The sequence below is a fragment of the Hippocampus guttulatus genome, chromosome 5, assembly GCF_054856545.1.
Source record: "Hippocampus guttulatus isolate MCC_2025c chromosome 5, RoL_Hgut_1.0, whole genome shotgun sequence".
NCBI classification, from domain to species: Eukaryota; Metazoa; Chordata; class Actinopteri; order Syngnathiformes; family Syngnathidae; genus Hippocampus; species Hippocampus guttulatus.
This window is the reverse complement of record NC_141265.1, coordinates 20,260,299-20,275,484: the sequence shown is the minus strand read 5'-3', so window position 1 is coordinate 20,275,484 and position 15,186 is coordinate 20,260,299. Positions and strand designations below refer to the sequence as shown.

General features: G+C 43.1%; 2 protein-coding genes across 2 annotated transcripts; both read left to right on the top strand.

Moving 5' to 3' along the window:
- The first annotated feature begins 314 nt into the window (after positions 1–314).
- Positions 315–8,383, top strand: ubac1 (UBA domain containing 1). Its single transcript, XM_086112095.1, has 10 exons — positions 315–826; positions 1,746–1,866; positions 1,950–2,023; positions 2,293–2,400; positions 2,632–2,734; positions 2,820–2,928; positions 3,077–3,398; positions 3,482–3,568; positions 4,350–4,488; positions 5,327–8,383. Exons 1-10 carry the CDS (start codon positions 689–691, stop codon positions 5,440–5,442), a joined length of 1,317 nt encoding a protein of 438 aa, XP_085968221.1. The 5' UTR covers positions 315–688; the 3' UTR covers positions 5,443–8,383.
- A 1,970-nt stretch (positions 8,384–10,353) lies between these two features.
- Positions 10,354–15,148, top strand: mthfd2 (methylenetetrahydrofolate dehydrogenase (NADP+ dependent) 2, methenyltetrahydrofolate cyclohydrolase). The gene is made up of 8 exons (XM_086112293.1): positions 10,354–10,554; positions 12,504–12,688; positions 12,831–12,953; positions 13,130–13,282; positions 13,677–13,784; positions 13,926–14,018; positions 14,111–14,236; positions 14,570–15,148. Exons 1-8 carry the CDS (start codon positions 10,475–10,477, stop codon positions 14,716–14,718), a joined length of 1,017 nt encoding a protein of 338 aa, XP_085968419.1. The 5' UTR covers positions 10,354–10,474; the 3' UTR covers positions 14,719–15,148.
- The last annotated feature ends 38 nt before the right edge of the window (positions 15,149–15,186 follow it).

Sequence of the window (15,186 nt, the reverse complement as noted above, 5' to 3'; positions counted from 1 at the left end):
TATTTAATACGCATATTATTATTATTATTATTATTATCAATTTCATGGACGTGATTATTTATGTTATTAACTTATTAAATAATCATACAATTTATATAATATCATATAGTAATTATATTGCACCAGTATTTATCTTACGTTAGGTTTTCGGAAAACAAAAAAATAACATTGCATAGCGCGTTGTTCGTATGGTAAAAGTACGTCAAAGTGACGCAGCAGTTACGCTGCTAGGCAAATGTTTTTCAAAGGGTGGCGTTTGAGACCACAACTCCCATGATGCAACGCCGCCACCACTGTTCCAGTTCAAAGTTCAACCATGACAGTAAAAATAGACTCGCTCCGCTGTCAGTGAAGCTCGTTTTTAGCGCTTCGTAAATCGGAGACTAGCGAGGGGGTCGCGGAAAAAAAGCTACTACCTGTGGCCGGGCCACGAAACGAGCTCGTCGGCCACCTAGTACCCGAAAATGTGCCTCAGCCAAAAGGTTTAGTCGTTAGCCGCCGCTAGCTGTGACACAACCGACTGCGAGCTTTGCTAGACAGAGAACCCGAGGAGGAGGAGGCGGCGGCGGCGGCGGCGGTGGATGGCAGCGGTGGTGGAGCGGGCGACTCATATAAAATTACAACCGCTGCTGAACTAAAAGCCCAAAAGACATTTTTTAGCCTGGAAAAGATAAAAAGCGGGGCCGCCATGTTCGTCCAGGAGGAGAAGATGTTCGCGGGTAAAATGTTAAAGATTCACATCTGCACCGTGGACGGCGCCGAGTGGCTGGAAGAGATCCCGGAAGACAGCACGGTGGAGAAACTCAAGGAGAAGTGCTTGAAACATGTGAGCTTTTCCCCCTTTTTATGCTTGTTTCGTCTGCGAATGTCAGTGTCGGTGTCAGCGGGCCCTCGTATTTATAGTTAAGTTAATTTAAAGGGCGAGCCGGCTGGCTTGCTGGCTGTGGTTATTTTTAGCCTCGGCTGCCTTCCCTCACGCTCATCTCTCCTTCTCCGATGCTAGCAGCTAACTTTCCCTTTTTGGAAGAGGCTATATTTATGACATTTGTTAATACACTCTAGTATTGAATTTTATTAGCCTTACTGTTGGTATTGCGTACTCTATGGTCATAACATTAGGGACCTAAACGTATGGAATCGTCATTGTCTTTGCAAAGTAATATTTGCGCGCGTGAGTGTGTGTACGTGTGTGTGTGTACGTGTGTGTGTGTGTGTGTGAGAAAGAGCGAGAGAATGTGGACGTCATTAAATCAAGCGCCGGTGTTGCTAATGAAGAGTCTGTTGAAGAGTAGCAATAAAGTTGTCATTTACTGAGTGAGCAGGACAATGGACTTGGCTTTTCTTGTTGTTATAGATCGTTATGACAAATTCGCTTTTTTAGGAAGGGTGGCAGGAAGGCAGGATGTAGGAAAGAAGCAAAAGAGGAAGGATAGAAGCATATATGTATTTAAGGGAGAAACTAAGTCAGGATGAATGGAAGAATGTAGGTAAGACGGAGGTTGTGTGGGGGGGAACGAAAGGACATCAAAAATGCTATGAAAGTGAGAACGGATAGAAGGAAGCAAGGGTGTATGGAAGCAATGGAGGAAAGGGGGAAAAGCTGAAGGATGAAAGGACGGGAGGAAAGAAGTATTTAAAGAAAAAAGGCTGGATGGAAAGAAACAAGGATGCATAATAGGATTGGAGGAGAAGACAGAAACATGGGAAAAAAGCAAAAATGGAGGGACAGAACTTTTTTGTTGCAGTGTGTTCACGGAAATTTGGACGACCCCAAAACACTGACCCACCACAAGCTCATCCATGTTGCCACAGAGCGAGTGCTCAGCGACACCAAAACGGTGGCGGATGAAAGCCTCAAAGACAAAGGTAGCAAAAAAAAAAAGAGAAAATCAGAAAAATACAAAAAGACATCAAAACAATGCTATTTTTATTTCTTTTAATGATTTCAGATGTTCTGCTGCTCATAAAGAAAAGGCCGCCGCCAACCCCTCCCAAGATGGCTGAGGTGTGTGCTGAAGAAAAGGTACGAAAAAAAGAGACAGTATAAGATATTAATAAAAAGAAATACGAGACAACTCACACAAAAATACACCAAAATTATAACAAATTTAGAAAATAATAACGTTAGAAAACCAGCTACTAGTCTGAGGAACGTTGAATACGGTATTAAACAATAATTCCAAATTGACTGTCTGAAATGTGATTATGGCTCCTCTGTGAACATTTCAAGAAAACATTTTTAGCTACAGGAACGCTCCTGAAAACCTTTGGCCCCGCTTTTGTGTGTGGCAGAAAAAACAGGACAACAAGGCCCCGGACAAGGACGCTATCTTGAAGGCCACCACCAGCCTGAGCACTCGCCACTCGGACCGCACCGTCACGCAGCACAACATCAGAGACGTAAGTCGTACTCATTCTTCCTTGTTGAGGCTGCCGAAAACAGCGCTGTACATTTAAAATTCTCAACATCCTAAAGCACCCTGAATGCACCATGGAGGTTCCTGTGTGTTATTGTGCCCTCCGTGAGCATGCTTTAAGCTGTTTAATGCCACCCTAGTTGGCCTCCCGCAGAAGAACTGCCAAAGAAAAAGCTTAGCGTACACCCGGACTTCATTGTCGGCCGTTGTCCAGTTTCAGACGGAGCTCCGAAAGATCTTGGTGTCCCTCATCGAAGTGGCCCAGAAGCTTCTGGCCTTGAACCCTGATGCCGTGGAGCTTTTCAAAAAGGCCAACGGTAACACATTACACCCCGATGAGAGGGGGCAGAGGGGTGATGGAGGGGTAGCCTCCCCGAATATGCGACTGTGCTCTACCCGCAGACATGTTGGATGAGGATGAAGACGATCGCGTGGACGATGCGGCCCTCCAGCAACTCACTGAAATGGGCTTCCCCGAGAGTCGAGCTGTCAAAGCCCTCAAACTCAACCAGTGCGTCTCACATCAGGATGAGTCTTTGTTTTTATTGCATGTTCTTGCCCTAACTCTTTTCAGACTTTTTCTGTGCGCACACATTTGCGCTACGGTTTCGCTCTGCTTCTCGCTTAGTCTCCTGACATTATGTGTGTTCTCCACACAGCATGTCGGTGACACAGGCCATGGAATGGCTGATCGAGCACGTCGACGACCCCTCCGTGGACACGCCGCTGCCCAGTCAAGACGGCGCCGCCGCCGCTTCTTCCGCTGCTGCTGCTACAGCCGGCGTCTCCGCTAACCCAAATTCCGCCACAGCCGGCCCGTCGGCTGCAGGCTCCTCTAGAACGCCGTCCTGCTCATCCGCCTTGCGACGCGGCCTGTCCTGCACGGATGAAAGCAACAGCGGCGGCAGCAATCGACAAGACGACCTCACGGAGATATTCAAGAGGATTCGCAGGAAAAGGGAATTCAGGCCCGACTCAAGAGTGTGTGCCCTTTTTTGTTATTTTCTCTCCATAGTTGAGCCACTTGCAGCGCTTCCCATTGAACAGAGACTTGTGCTTTGCAGGCCGTGTTTGCCCTCATGGAGATGGGCTTCGAGGAGAAGCAGGTGATAGACGCTCTCAAAGTCAATAACAACCAGCAAGATGCAGCGGTAGGCACAGGTTACACTTTTTTGCATCGTTAAATTGCGTTGCGCACATTTACAGACTTGTTTATGTAAATGTAAGTTTTATATATATATATATATATATATATATATATATATATATATGTGTAAACAAGATATTTTTGTAAAATTACATTTTCCTTGTATTGTCCCATTGTATAAGATAAAACCTTTATTGTCTCACAATGGAGAAATTCGCAATCTACAGCAGTGAAATTTGGAGGGAAGAAAGTAGAAAAAAAACCATGAAGTATTTGGATGCGCAAATACATTTTAAAAAAATGACTTGACTTTAACAGCTTTTCATAACTTTTCTTTCTCAGAAAATGAAAAACTTTTTTTACTTGTAATATTAAGGCCTTTCTTTTAAAGTTATTCATGAAAAAACGCAATCCTTTCTCGTACAATTTTCTATTTTTCTTGTAATGTTGAATTTTTTGTACTAGAAGAATTTTTAAAAAATGTCTATTTTCTCAATTTTATTCATAAAATTACTTTTTTGTTGTTTGACTTCCACCTTTTTTTTCTCCCTAACAATTGACTTTTTTTCTTTGTAAAATACAACTTTTTATTTGACTATTTTCATGCAATCTTAAAATGATAACATTTCTCATAATATGACAATTTCCATCGCATAAAATAAAGATAATGAGGTATTTCATTGGTGTGCAAACTCTTGGCCTTATGTCCGAAGCAACTCCCTCCACTCGTCCGCAATGACGAATGAATGGCGTGCGCGTGTGTTTTGTCTGTGGGTGTGTTATAGTGCGAGTGGCTGCTGGGAGATAAGAAGCCGTCTGCAGAGGACCTTGACAAAGGCATTGACACGAACAGTCCGCTCTTCCAGGCCATTTTGGAAAACCCTGTGGTCCAGTTAGGTTTAACCAACCCCAAGACTCTCCTTGGTAAGCGCGCGCGCGCACACACACACACTCTTTGTGAGGGTCTGAGACTTGCTGTGAGTAGCAGTGGGAGAGGGGGGAGAAGAGTTGACATCATCCCAAAGCACATGGATATTATTTCAAAGCCATACGCGCTGGTGTGAATATTTTGGGACTAGCAGTGATCATAATAGCAGAAACTAGCAAGGTTAACTGCTCTTCTATTGGCAAAATGTTATGCTGCTCCACAGAACCACACAGACAGACAAACAGCCCAGTCGAAAGGCCGATGATGTGAATTGGCAGGTTGGAAGAGGAGACCCCAAAAACACAAAAAGTCAACTTCAAGCTTGAAACGTGGATCAGGAGTAGGAAAGCCGACTCATCAGGGCAATCCCAAATAGACAAGACAGTATTTTTATTTTTATTTTTAAGCTTAAGACGTGAGACTTTTTTATGATGTTCCTATACTGTATATGGTCAGAGAGTAGGTCAAGTTGCTGATGGCGTAGTGGTACACTCGCCTGACTTGTGTGCGGGCAGCGTGGGATCGGTTCCCGCTCAGTGACAATGTGGGTGTGAATGGTCGTTTGTCTTTATGTGCCCTGCGACTGGCTGGCGACCAGTTCAGGTTGTAGTCTGCCTCCCGCCTGAAGTCAGCAGGGATCGGCTCCCGCACCTCTCCGTGACCCTCTTCAGGATAAAGTGGTGTTGAAAATAGAGCGATGGAGTTGGTCACATTAATGCGTTAGATTGACCACTAGCCTGTTCAAAAGAAAAAATTGCTCGTGGGGTGGTGTGCCAATCAAGGGTTTGTTATAGATGACCTGAATTCATTGGCTGCCTTTCCTTGTGCGCGTAGCTTTCGAGGACATGCTGGAGAACCCCCTGAACAGCACCCAATGGATGAACGACCCCGAGACGGGCCCCGTCATGCTCCAGATATCCAGAATCTTCCAGACCCTCAATCGCACATAGAGGCGAACCACCCCTGTCCCCCCTTTACACGCGTGATTGTGGCAGCTGTGTGTGTGCGTGACGAGTATTGTTCACGCCAGAGGAAGTTGTACCTACAGTAAATATTCAGAACAGTAAAGTATACAAATAACTTTATTATTATTATTATTGCAGCGACGATACAAAGTTCTACTTACTAGGTTGTTTTTACATTTTAACTAGAGCAATTTTGAGTTATTTTGCGATATCATTTTTTGCCACGATCAAACGCGCATGTTCAGCGTTTAAGACTCATTTTTGGCAATATTTTGGGGGGGGGGGTTCTTCTTTTAGCCCTCCTGTTATGCTATGGGTCGCATTTACAAAGGAATATTAGAGCCACTCTGAAAATGAAAAGAACAAACATTTCTCTCTCAGATTCAATGCTTAACATAACATAAATTTATTTATAACATAATAAATTTGGAAGTTTCAGGATAAGATTTATCAAGGAATCCTATTTTTGTGAGAAAGGTGCTACAATTGAAGTTCAAGTCATAATATTAAAATACCAAAGATGTATTTTTTTCATATCTTTTTAAGAGTCTAGACATTCAATCCCAAGTATTTATTTGCGAATATTTTTTTTTCAAATATTACCAAGGAAAGAATGCTCCGAAAATAGCCGGCACTGAATGAGTTAAAAGAATGAAAAATACAACTTTGTGCTTCTATTATGATGGTGTTTATCTAGAAATGTATAATTGATCTCAAATGTGAGTAATATTTTGATTTTAATTATGTGGGTTTTTTTTCTTTACTCAATGATTAGAATTTCAATTTGGAAAATATGTCTCGATTCTGATAGCATTGCAGTTAATCACAAACACAGTCTCTGACTTTTCTCCAAAACGTCTCTAGTCTCAAAATGTTGACTTTTTATCCCAAATGAACATCGTCACTCTCATCATATGACAAATTGGCTTTCGAAAATGGCTCTCAATGTCCAACTGATCTTGAAATTGCATCACTTTTATTCTTGTAATAGGATGCCATCAACCTCAATTATTTTTCGTGAGATGATATTGTTAATCTCAAATAGAAGTTGTTCTCAAATATAACTCGGATCCAAATATTTCGCTGATAAAAACATACAGCTATTTTCATGAAAAGTCAACTTTTTCTCAAATATGACACCTGAGTCTCGTAAAGGGTGTGACTGTATAAAATGTCAACAAAAATAAGATGTAAGATTTTTTTTTGCCCTAGCGGTATTTTTTTATTTTTGACATACCGTACTGTCTTTTTTACCGTGTTTTTATTGGTTTCGTGCAGAATGCAAAACAATGATGTGCAGTACAAGAGGTAAACACACAAAAAGAACCATCTCCCCATCCCTTTGTTGGTACACTTCCCCGGCAAACCAAAAAATAATAAAAAAAAGAGTTGCAAATCTTGAATTTTCTTGCTCTTCCATAATAGAATGGCAAGCTTTTTTTTTTCACGGCTAGGAGAGGAGCAAATGTTTAATTTATGAGTTTGTACACTTAAGGAAATGAGAACACAGTCTAATATTTAATATGCCCGACCACCTTTCACTTCAATGAGAATTCTTGAGTTTCATAACAGGAGGGTTAAAGACATGAGCTTGCACGAAATGCTCACCCGGAACAAAAATAGCCTGCGTGACACGTCCCGCCTTGTCTGTCTTCCTGTGCAATCGCAAACAATGGTTAACCTGTAAACAACATTATCTCCTTTGTTTTAGGAGTTGTGCGGCAAAATATTATTGGTACATTAAAAAGGACGGACGGGCGGGGAATCTCCGTAGCGACCCACCGTGCAATTGTAAAACATCTTTAAGCCACAAATGCCCAATCCAACTCCGTAATTGATGTGGTGGCCCCCTCTTGCTTTATGAGCTGTACAGGAGGCTTTTTGCCAACAGTTTTGAGTGTTTAACCAACTACTCTCGATTTGGGGTGGGGGGCGTAATGGTGTGACTTCTTTCTGCTCAGGGAACCTGAGATTGTTTTTCTTTTTTGGTCATCTTTCTGCTAGCGTGACAACAGAACAAAATGTCTTTAAGGAGTCGCGGTTTCTTCAATGCAATAAAGACACTAGTCACTTCAAGTTACGGTAAATTGGGCTTTTGGGTGACATTGTCAGGATGGACCTAAAACGCACTACAACCTTTACGAGTGGACGTCTTTAACTTGTGACTGCACACGATCATCAACCTTTTTGAACTTGCTGTGCTTGAGCAAGGAGCCGAACAACAAAATTCATAGTGTTTGATCTGTAAATCACGTTTGACTTCCATGAACGTCCACGTGTACGCTTCTCTCGTGTCTCTTTGTCCCTGCTGATCACACAAACATGTGGCCACGTCACCCTTTCAATGAAAAAAAAAAGCCTAGTGTGCAAATGTGGACATTTTCATTCAAACGTTTTTTTACACCCCATTTTAGATTTGTCCTGAAATTCCCCCCTCAAGTCCAACATTGACATTTTTGAGAGTAGTGTGTGTGTGTGTGTGTGTGTGTGTGCGCGCGCGTGCGCCTGTCTGTGCGCCACAATGGCAAAGGTTATTCTTATTTATACGGAAGCCAAACTGAAATGTGTTATTTATAACAAGCTCGTCTCTGAATGTGAACAAAAAATAATGAAAAAAGAAAGGAAAATTATTCGATCGTCGTGTCAATCATCAAGCCCGCTTTGTCTATTCCCACGCGACATCTTTATGGTGATTCGACCTATGCAATACGTTGGCACGCGTATGTCCACTCCGACACATCTGAATCCATTGATGCATCGAAGGCATTTTTATGGGGGGAGGAGGGAGGGGGCGGTAGGGGGGATGCCCTCTATGCTTGTGCGTTTCTATGTCACCATGTGTTTTGGAAAACAAACCCCCGCTGGATTTTGTTTCCTTCTCTCAACATAAACTTTGTATAAGGAAGAAATAAACAGAAAATGTGTAGTTTCATGTTCACTTTTGACTGCGGAAAACATTTTCGAATTTTTACTTGTCACTGAAGTTTCCTTAATCTTGTGATGATCAACAGGCTGCCCTAGCTGCGACCAATCACAATCCCGCCTACTGAGATAGGTCAACCACAAGATAGCCTCTTGTTACAGTTTACTGTCTAAACTTTTAATGGCCCCGGGGGGGGGTCCGGTCCCCCGCTCATTATCAGAAACTACGAGAAATGAAACTTTTAGACGAGGACGCCTTGAGCTATTAGAAAAAATTTGGTAGGTGCTCTCTGAGGCCAAAATCAAACACAAGATGTATGTCAACAACACCAAGGTTACTGTGTGACGAAGAAGTTTTTTTTTTTTTGGTACATGTAATTTGAATTGTGCAGCTCCCTCGGGTTAACTTGCAAATGCATTTCAAACACGATAACAATACAAGCTCCCGGCTGGAGATTAAAAACAGTTACATCCACAATCCCGAAGCAAATGTTTTAGTCATACAAAAACACGGCCATGCTCCCGCTTTAAGACTTTAATCTCAAAAGTAATTTAAAAAAAACTCAAATAAGCAACTTTAATCTCTAACGTGACTTTTTTAAAACTTTGTCTTCATCTCCAAAACGTTTTTTTCGTGATAAACTTATGCCACATATCATCCAAAATAATATGAAACTATTAATACAAACCTACATTGTTTTTAAAAAAATTCAAATTACAAAATTGTATTTGCTCATACAGTACAGCATGAGGACAATTCAGAGTTTTCTTACTTTGTGTGTGTGGGGGGGGGGGGCTGGTGAAAGTAGTACTGTAGTAAAGTACTGATTTGACGACTAAAAGTAAAGATGTACATGAGTACAATTCAGAGTCTTCTCTTTCTGCGGGGAAAAAAAGACTGGTAAAAGTACAACTACTAATTTGAAAAGAACAAAGGTGCACTGCTCAGTTTTGTACTTGAGTACATTTGAGAGTGTTTTTGTCTGGGAAAAAACACTGGTAAAAGTAGATCTACTTATTTGGTTCCTTGTGTAAAAGTATAAAAGGTACACTTAAATGCAGTTTTGTTCTTGAGGACAATGAGTGCATTTTTAAGTTAAAACAGATTGGGAAAAGTAAAAGTACTAATTCGATTCATTCGGGTAAAAAAAATTACAGCCTCTGAAATGTGCCGACTTTTGTAGTTAGGTCCATTTTGTACATAAGCATATTTTAGTCTACTGACTGGTTAAGAAGAAGTAGTTAATCTTTTACAAAAGTAAAGTGACAAGAGTTGGCCCGGTGGAACAGTGGTTACTGCCTTGATCTCACATTGCAGAGGTACTTTTTGTGTGTAGGTGCTGGTTCAATTCCAGCTCCAGCCTCCCTGTATGGAGTTTCCATCTTCTCCCTGGGCCTGTGTGGCCCTAGAGAAAACCTCTGGGGACTCTGATTTCCTCCCACATTCCAAAAACATGCATGCTGATTGAATGCTCTAAATTGTCCCTAGGTGTGAGTGTTGTTTTTCTTCTCTGTGTGCCCTGCGATTGGCTGGCAACCGGTTCAGGGTGTCCCCCGCCTACTGCCCGAAGACAGCTGGGAAACGCTCCAGCACCCCCACAAACCTAATGAGAATAAAGCGGTTCAGAAAATGGATGGAGGGAAAATGACAGAGCCTGGAGTGTGATGACTGTTGGACATTTCAGAGTTTTAAGAAATTGATTTCAGTACTTCTCTTAGAATTGCTTTTTACACAAGTATCTTTACTTTTACACAAGTGCAGTGTGAATATGTTGCCAGCCACCAACATTGGTTATATTTGCATGGTGCCAATCAGCATTGCCAACGTCTCAAAGACAACAATCAAGGACATAGAGCAAAAAAGTGAAATTATGTCATCAGCCGATTCGAGTCAGCGGGGGAGGGGCCGGGCGGCCTGAAAACGTCACGGTGACGCAAACAATGGGCGGGGTCGTATATAAATCCCCTCTGCGGCTCTTCCTGTCCGCACAGACAACGACGTTCTGTCAGCCCAGGGAGTTCCCTTAGCTCTTCTTCCTCCTTCCTCGTCGCTCGGCCGGTTTCCCGTCTTCCAACTTCAGCCTTCTCAGCCACCATGGCAGCGGCCAGGACTCTCAGGAAAGTGTGCCAGCACTCTCGTCATCAGCTGTGTCTCCTTCACACATCCGCCTCGAGGTGAGCACCGTCGCCTCCGCCATATAAACGACCGCGCTACCATTATTTACCGCGGCTTCCTTCTTCTTCCGCACCATATCTGTCGTTGAAAATGATTGCTGCTTCCGTTTTTCATTGTTTAGGCTTTAGTATCAGCCAGTGGTTCGATTTGAGCCTCGAAAGCGGGAGTTTTTAAGTGGCCAACTGAATGTTCTCCTTGGTTTGATAAAGCGCCCTCTAGCGTCACGCCGGTATTACAGCAGGGTGGATGATGAAATCTACCCGAGCGTTTGCACCCTGTTGCAGTTTTGGAAGGAGGCCATATCGGCCCTTCACACACACATGCCCCCCATTTTCAAAGTCATCTCCTTCACGTGCACAGTAATGAAGCACACTGCAACGTGTTAAAAGGTTAGATGTCCCGTGCTGGTATTTAGTAGTTAATTGAATTAACTTCGACCTCGTGTCCAGCAGAAGTCACAAGTTGAGCTTGTGTGTGCATCATAAAATTTGATCTCCAGCGCATACTGTATTTGAAATAAAAATAAATTCTCGCGTCAGCATAAAGGGCAATATTAAGGGTCTTTTATTCCTCCTCCAAAAATGACTGTTTGCTTCCAGAAAGCAAATGGAGACTGGTGGTGACGAGAAATGCAATGTTCAGCATGCCACGTATTTAATTTATGTTTTTGTAATGAATTTATTCGGAGAAAAAGGAAAAAATTACACATTTCTCCCGTGTTAAATGTAATGTTTAGAAAAGAAGCCAGCAGTCGTCAAGTTTTCATTGCATTTTTGTTTATTTGACGCATTTGATTTTATTTGATGTCAGTTCATCGTATTTATCTAAAACTGTTTTTCATGATTTTGGGAATTTTTTTTGTTCAAAAATTGCACCAAGATACAGTATATAGGTTCACTTTTATGTTAGGTTTTGTTTTTTTTAAATTAAGAAGGGAAGCAATGTGGTTTTAATTATTTTTTTCTTGGTATTAACTTAAAAACAGTATTTCCAGTTGTCTTTTTTATAATTTACTGCATACATTTTCATTAAAATGCAGGCATTTTTTAAAAATATTACAATATATTGTGAAGTAAAACCACAAGCAGATTAAAAAGTTCCATTTTCAAATGTAGGTGTGCTACTTTTCCGCCACAAATTGCTGTAATTGGCTCTGGTATAACCATAGCACCGTTACATCACCACTGGATGCCTCATTACTTCTCAATTCCTTGCCGTTCTCCTCCCTCTGGTGTGTGGCTTCGGTTATGTAAGCGCAAAACTTGGCTCCGGTGATTGTTTGGCTTGCAGTAAGGTCACACAGTAAATTACAGCATACTACAGCAGCTCCCCAAAGACTTTATGTGAAGAACATTTTTTCCTTCCCCTCCCTTCTTTGCAACCGTCTCCACTTTGCTTCGCTGGCATGGTGATTGGTCTGGAGTTACTGCTCGGCTCCAGTATGACTGTGTGTGTGTGTGTCTGTGTGCATGTGTGAGAACATATGGCCCAGTCAGCTCTACTAGCGTCTAATTTTAGAGGCTACAGGTGGTGGGTGGTGTGTGCCAGAGTATTCACTGTACCAGTAGGCAAAGAAACGCAACGCTGGATAGCTGAAAATAGTGTTGTTTTGGCAGCTCCTATGTACAGTGGATATAAAAAGTCAACACACCCCTGTTGAAATGCCAAGTTGTCATGCCTTTACTTGTTGTCATTCAACCTCAAGCATGACTGACTGAACGTGTCTAAAAAGAGTCTGTAATGTGCATGCCAGGCCAGTAGTTGGCGACGTCTCGAGGAAAGATGACTTACCTAAAATGCTATTATCGCATATTTTAAAAAATGTGAATCCAGTTTTAGCACCATACTGTATGCTGTCATGTGAACGTCACATGGACACAACAGATGAAATGTTTTTTGCTGAATGGTGGGATTCCAATCAATCTTGTCTGGATGTTGTCCTCCTCAGGCAGGAGGCAGTGGTCATCTCAGGAAAGAAGTTGGCTCGCCAGATCCGGGACGAGGCGCGGTCTGACGTGGAAAAATGGATGTTGGCTGGACACCGGCGGCCTCACCTCAGCGTGATTCTGGTCGGCGACAACCCGGCCAGCCACTCGTACGTCCTCAACAAGACCCGATCGGCCGCCGACGTCGGTGAGGACATATGCGCGCGCGCAGGCTGTGTACTCAAAATTTTCACCTATTGCGGCCGGGCCTGGAATATATCTCAACATAATAATAAGAATCACGATAAATCCAGTGTATGCTGACTGAACCTGTGGACCGTCTCCCTCAGGAATCTCCAGCGAGACCATCCTTAAGCGCTCCGACATCAGCGAGGAAGAGCTGTTGGACCTCATCTTTAAGCTCAACACGGACCATCGCGTGGACGGCCTGCTGGTACAACTGCCTCTGCCGGGTGGGTATACGATAAACACAGTTGCAAAATCAAGTACACCCAACGCCAAAATTGTTCTTTCAGTACATATTTGCGTATTTGCATTAAACTGGCTAAAATTTAAAAAAAATATATATATATATATACAGTACATATGAAAGAAGAGAGGTTAATGATTCATCTTTGTGGGCGTGCAGACCACATTGATGAGCGCGCCATCTGCAACGCCGTCGCCCCCACCAAGGACGTGGACGGCTTCCACGTGGTCAACGTGGGCCGCATGTGCCTGGATCAGTCCACCATGTTGCCCGCCACTCCCTGGGGGGTCATGGAGATCATCAAACGCACAGGTAAGCGCAGTGCCGACCTCCAGCTAGGGCTGATGCTTTTTTCCTGCACTTTGGAGAGGACAGTGAGGATGTGTAGTTTATGAGTGAAGGATGAGGTAGAATGGAGGTGTGGTTAGAGGAGGAAAGGAGATGTCATTGGAGCAAGAGGAATGGGGAGTGTACTTCAGAGGAGTCAGAATGAGGGGGAGGAGTCGAGAGGGTGTGGTTAGGAGCCCTGGGGCAAGGTGGTGTTCTAAGGAGAAGCGCTTTTTCCTTGTATTAAACTTTGCCTTTGGAATCAAGCACACCACCAAACGTGTTTGCGTCCTTGGCTGATCTTTCATAAAGAAAAGTCTGTCACGTTGTGATGGGTCTCCTCTAAAAAAAAAAAAGCATGTGTGTGTTGTGTATGCAGGCATTCCCACTGTGGGCAAGAATGTAGTGGTGGCGGGCCGCTCCAAGAATGTGGGCATGCCCATCGCCATGCTGCTGCACACGGACGGACGGCACGAGAGACCGGGAGGTGAGCACCTGGCCGCCTCTTTCTTGAGATGTTTTGCCTTTTGTCATAATACTGTACAGTGGATCGCCCAAGTTGACTGGTCCACAAGAGTGCCGTCCTCTTATATTGATCTTTTGAGTAAATGCCAACATGTGCCAACAGGCGACGCCACCGTGACCATCTCCCACCGTTACACTCCCAAGGATCAACTCAGACATCACACTCAAATCGCGGACATCGTCATCGCTGCCGCAGGTGTGACAAAACTTCCTCCTTGTTGTGTAAGCCACATTGTGTTAATGGCGTGGATATTCTAAGTGTCTTTTTTTTTCCCCATTTTGCCTCAGGAATTCCCAACCTCATAACCGCCGACATGATTAAAGAAGGCGTGGCCGTCATTGACGTGGGCATCAATCGGGTGCAGGACCCGGTCACCGGGAAGAGCAGGCTAGTTGGAGATGTAGATTTTGAAGGTAAATTTAAAAAACAAATATGAAAATTAGGACCTCTTGACCCAAACAACACATTTTCTATCCCCCCCCCCCCCCCCGCAAAACAAAATGGCACCTACACACAAAGAGGAGTTGGATAAAACTGTAATTAGATCAGATAAGATATTCTTTATTTGTCTCATGTTATCTAATGGAGAAGACTTGTCAATATTTTACAAGGCAACATAGAGAGGCACTTTTATCAGCCCATCACTACCAAATAGTGGATGCATATGAAAGCCAAAAGTGGCTTTTTTGTGTGCAATTGTCCATAGTTGTTTGTAAATTGTTTTGTTTTTTTCCTGTGTTTGTCAGGTGTGCGACAGAAGGCGGGCTTCATCACGCCAGTGCCAGGCGGTGTGGGGCCCATGACGGTGGCTATGCTCATGAAGAACACTATCAAAGCAGCCAAGAACGTCCTGCTCTATCCTCCCGAGAGGATCCGCATGGCGGCCGCGTCCTAATTCGGGAGGCAATGAATCCCCAAAACAAAAAACATTCCAACCCCCCCACCCCATGTTTTTTTCCCTTTTTTTTTCCTATTATTATCTTCGCCTGGAAGTGCTTAAGGCAGATTTTTTTTCTTAAACCCTTCCATGTGTTCAGCCACGTTTCTCTGTTACATCTACTCATGTGACAGAATTCAATTTTGACTTTGGGCCTATTGTTTTCAACAGCATCACCAGAGATTGTTTTTATTTATTGCTTCAGCAGTGTATGCGGTATTTAAGGAGCGCATGGTGGTGGCGTTCACCTCAAGAGCAAAGCGGTGCAGTGTTGATTAAAAAAAATAAAGGGCTGACTCCATCAGGAGTGCGTTGACCAGTATTCAAAAGCTTTAAAAATTCACTAATGCCTTTGTGAAAGCTGAAATAAAGATTTGTGACGATTCTTCTCAGCCTCTGTTGTTTCCTTCTTTCAGTTAGTCTTCT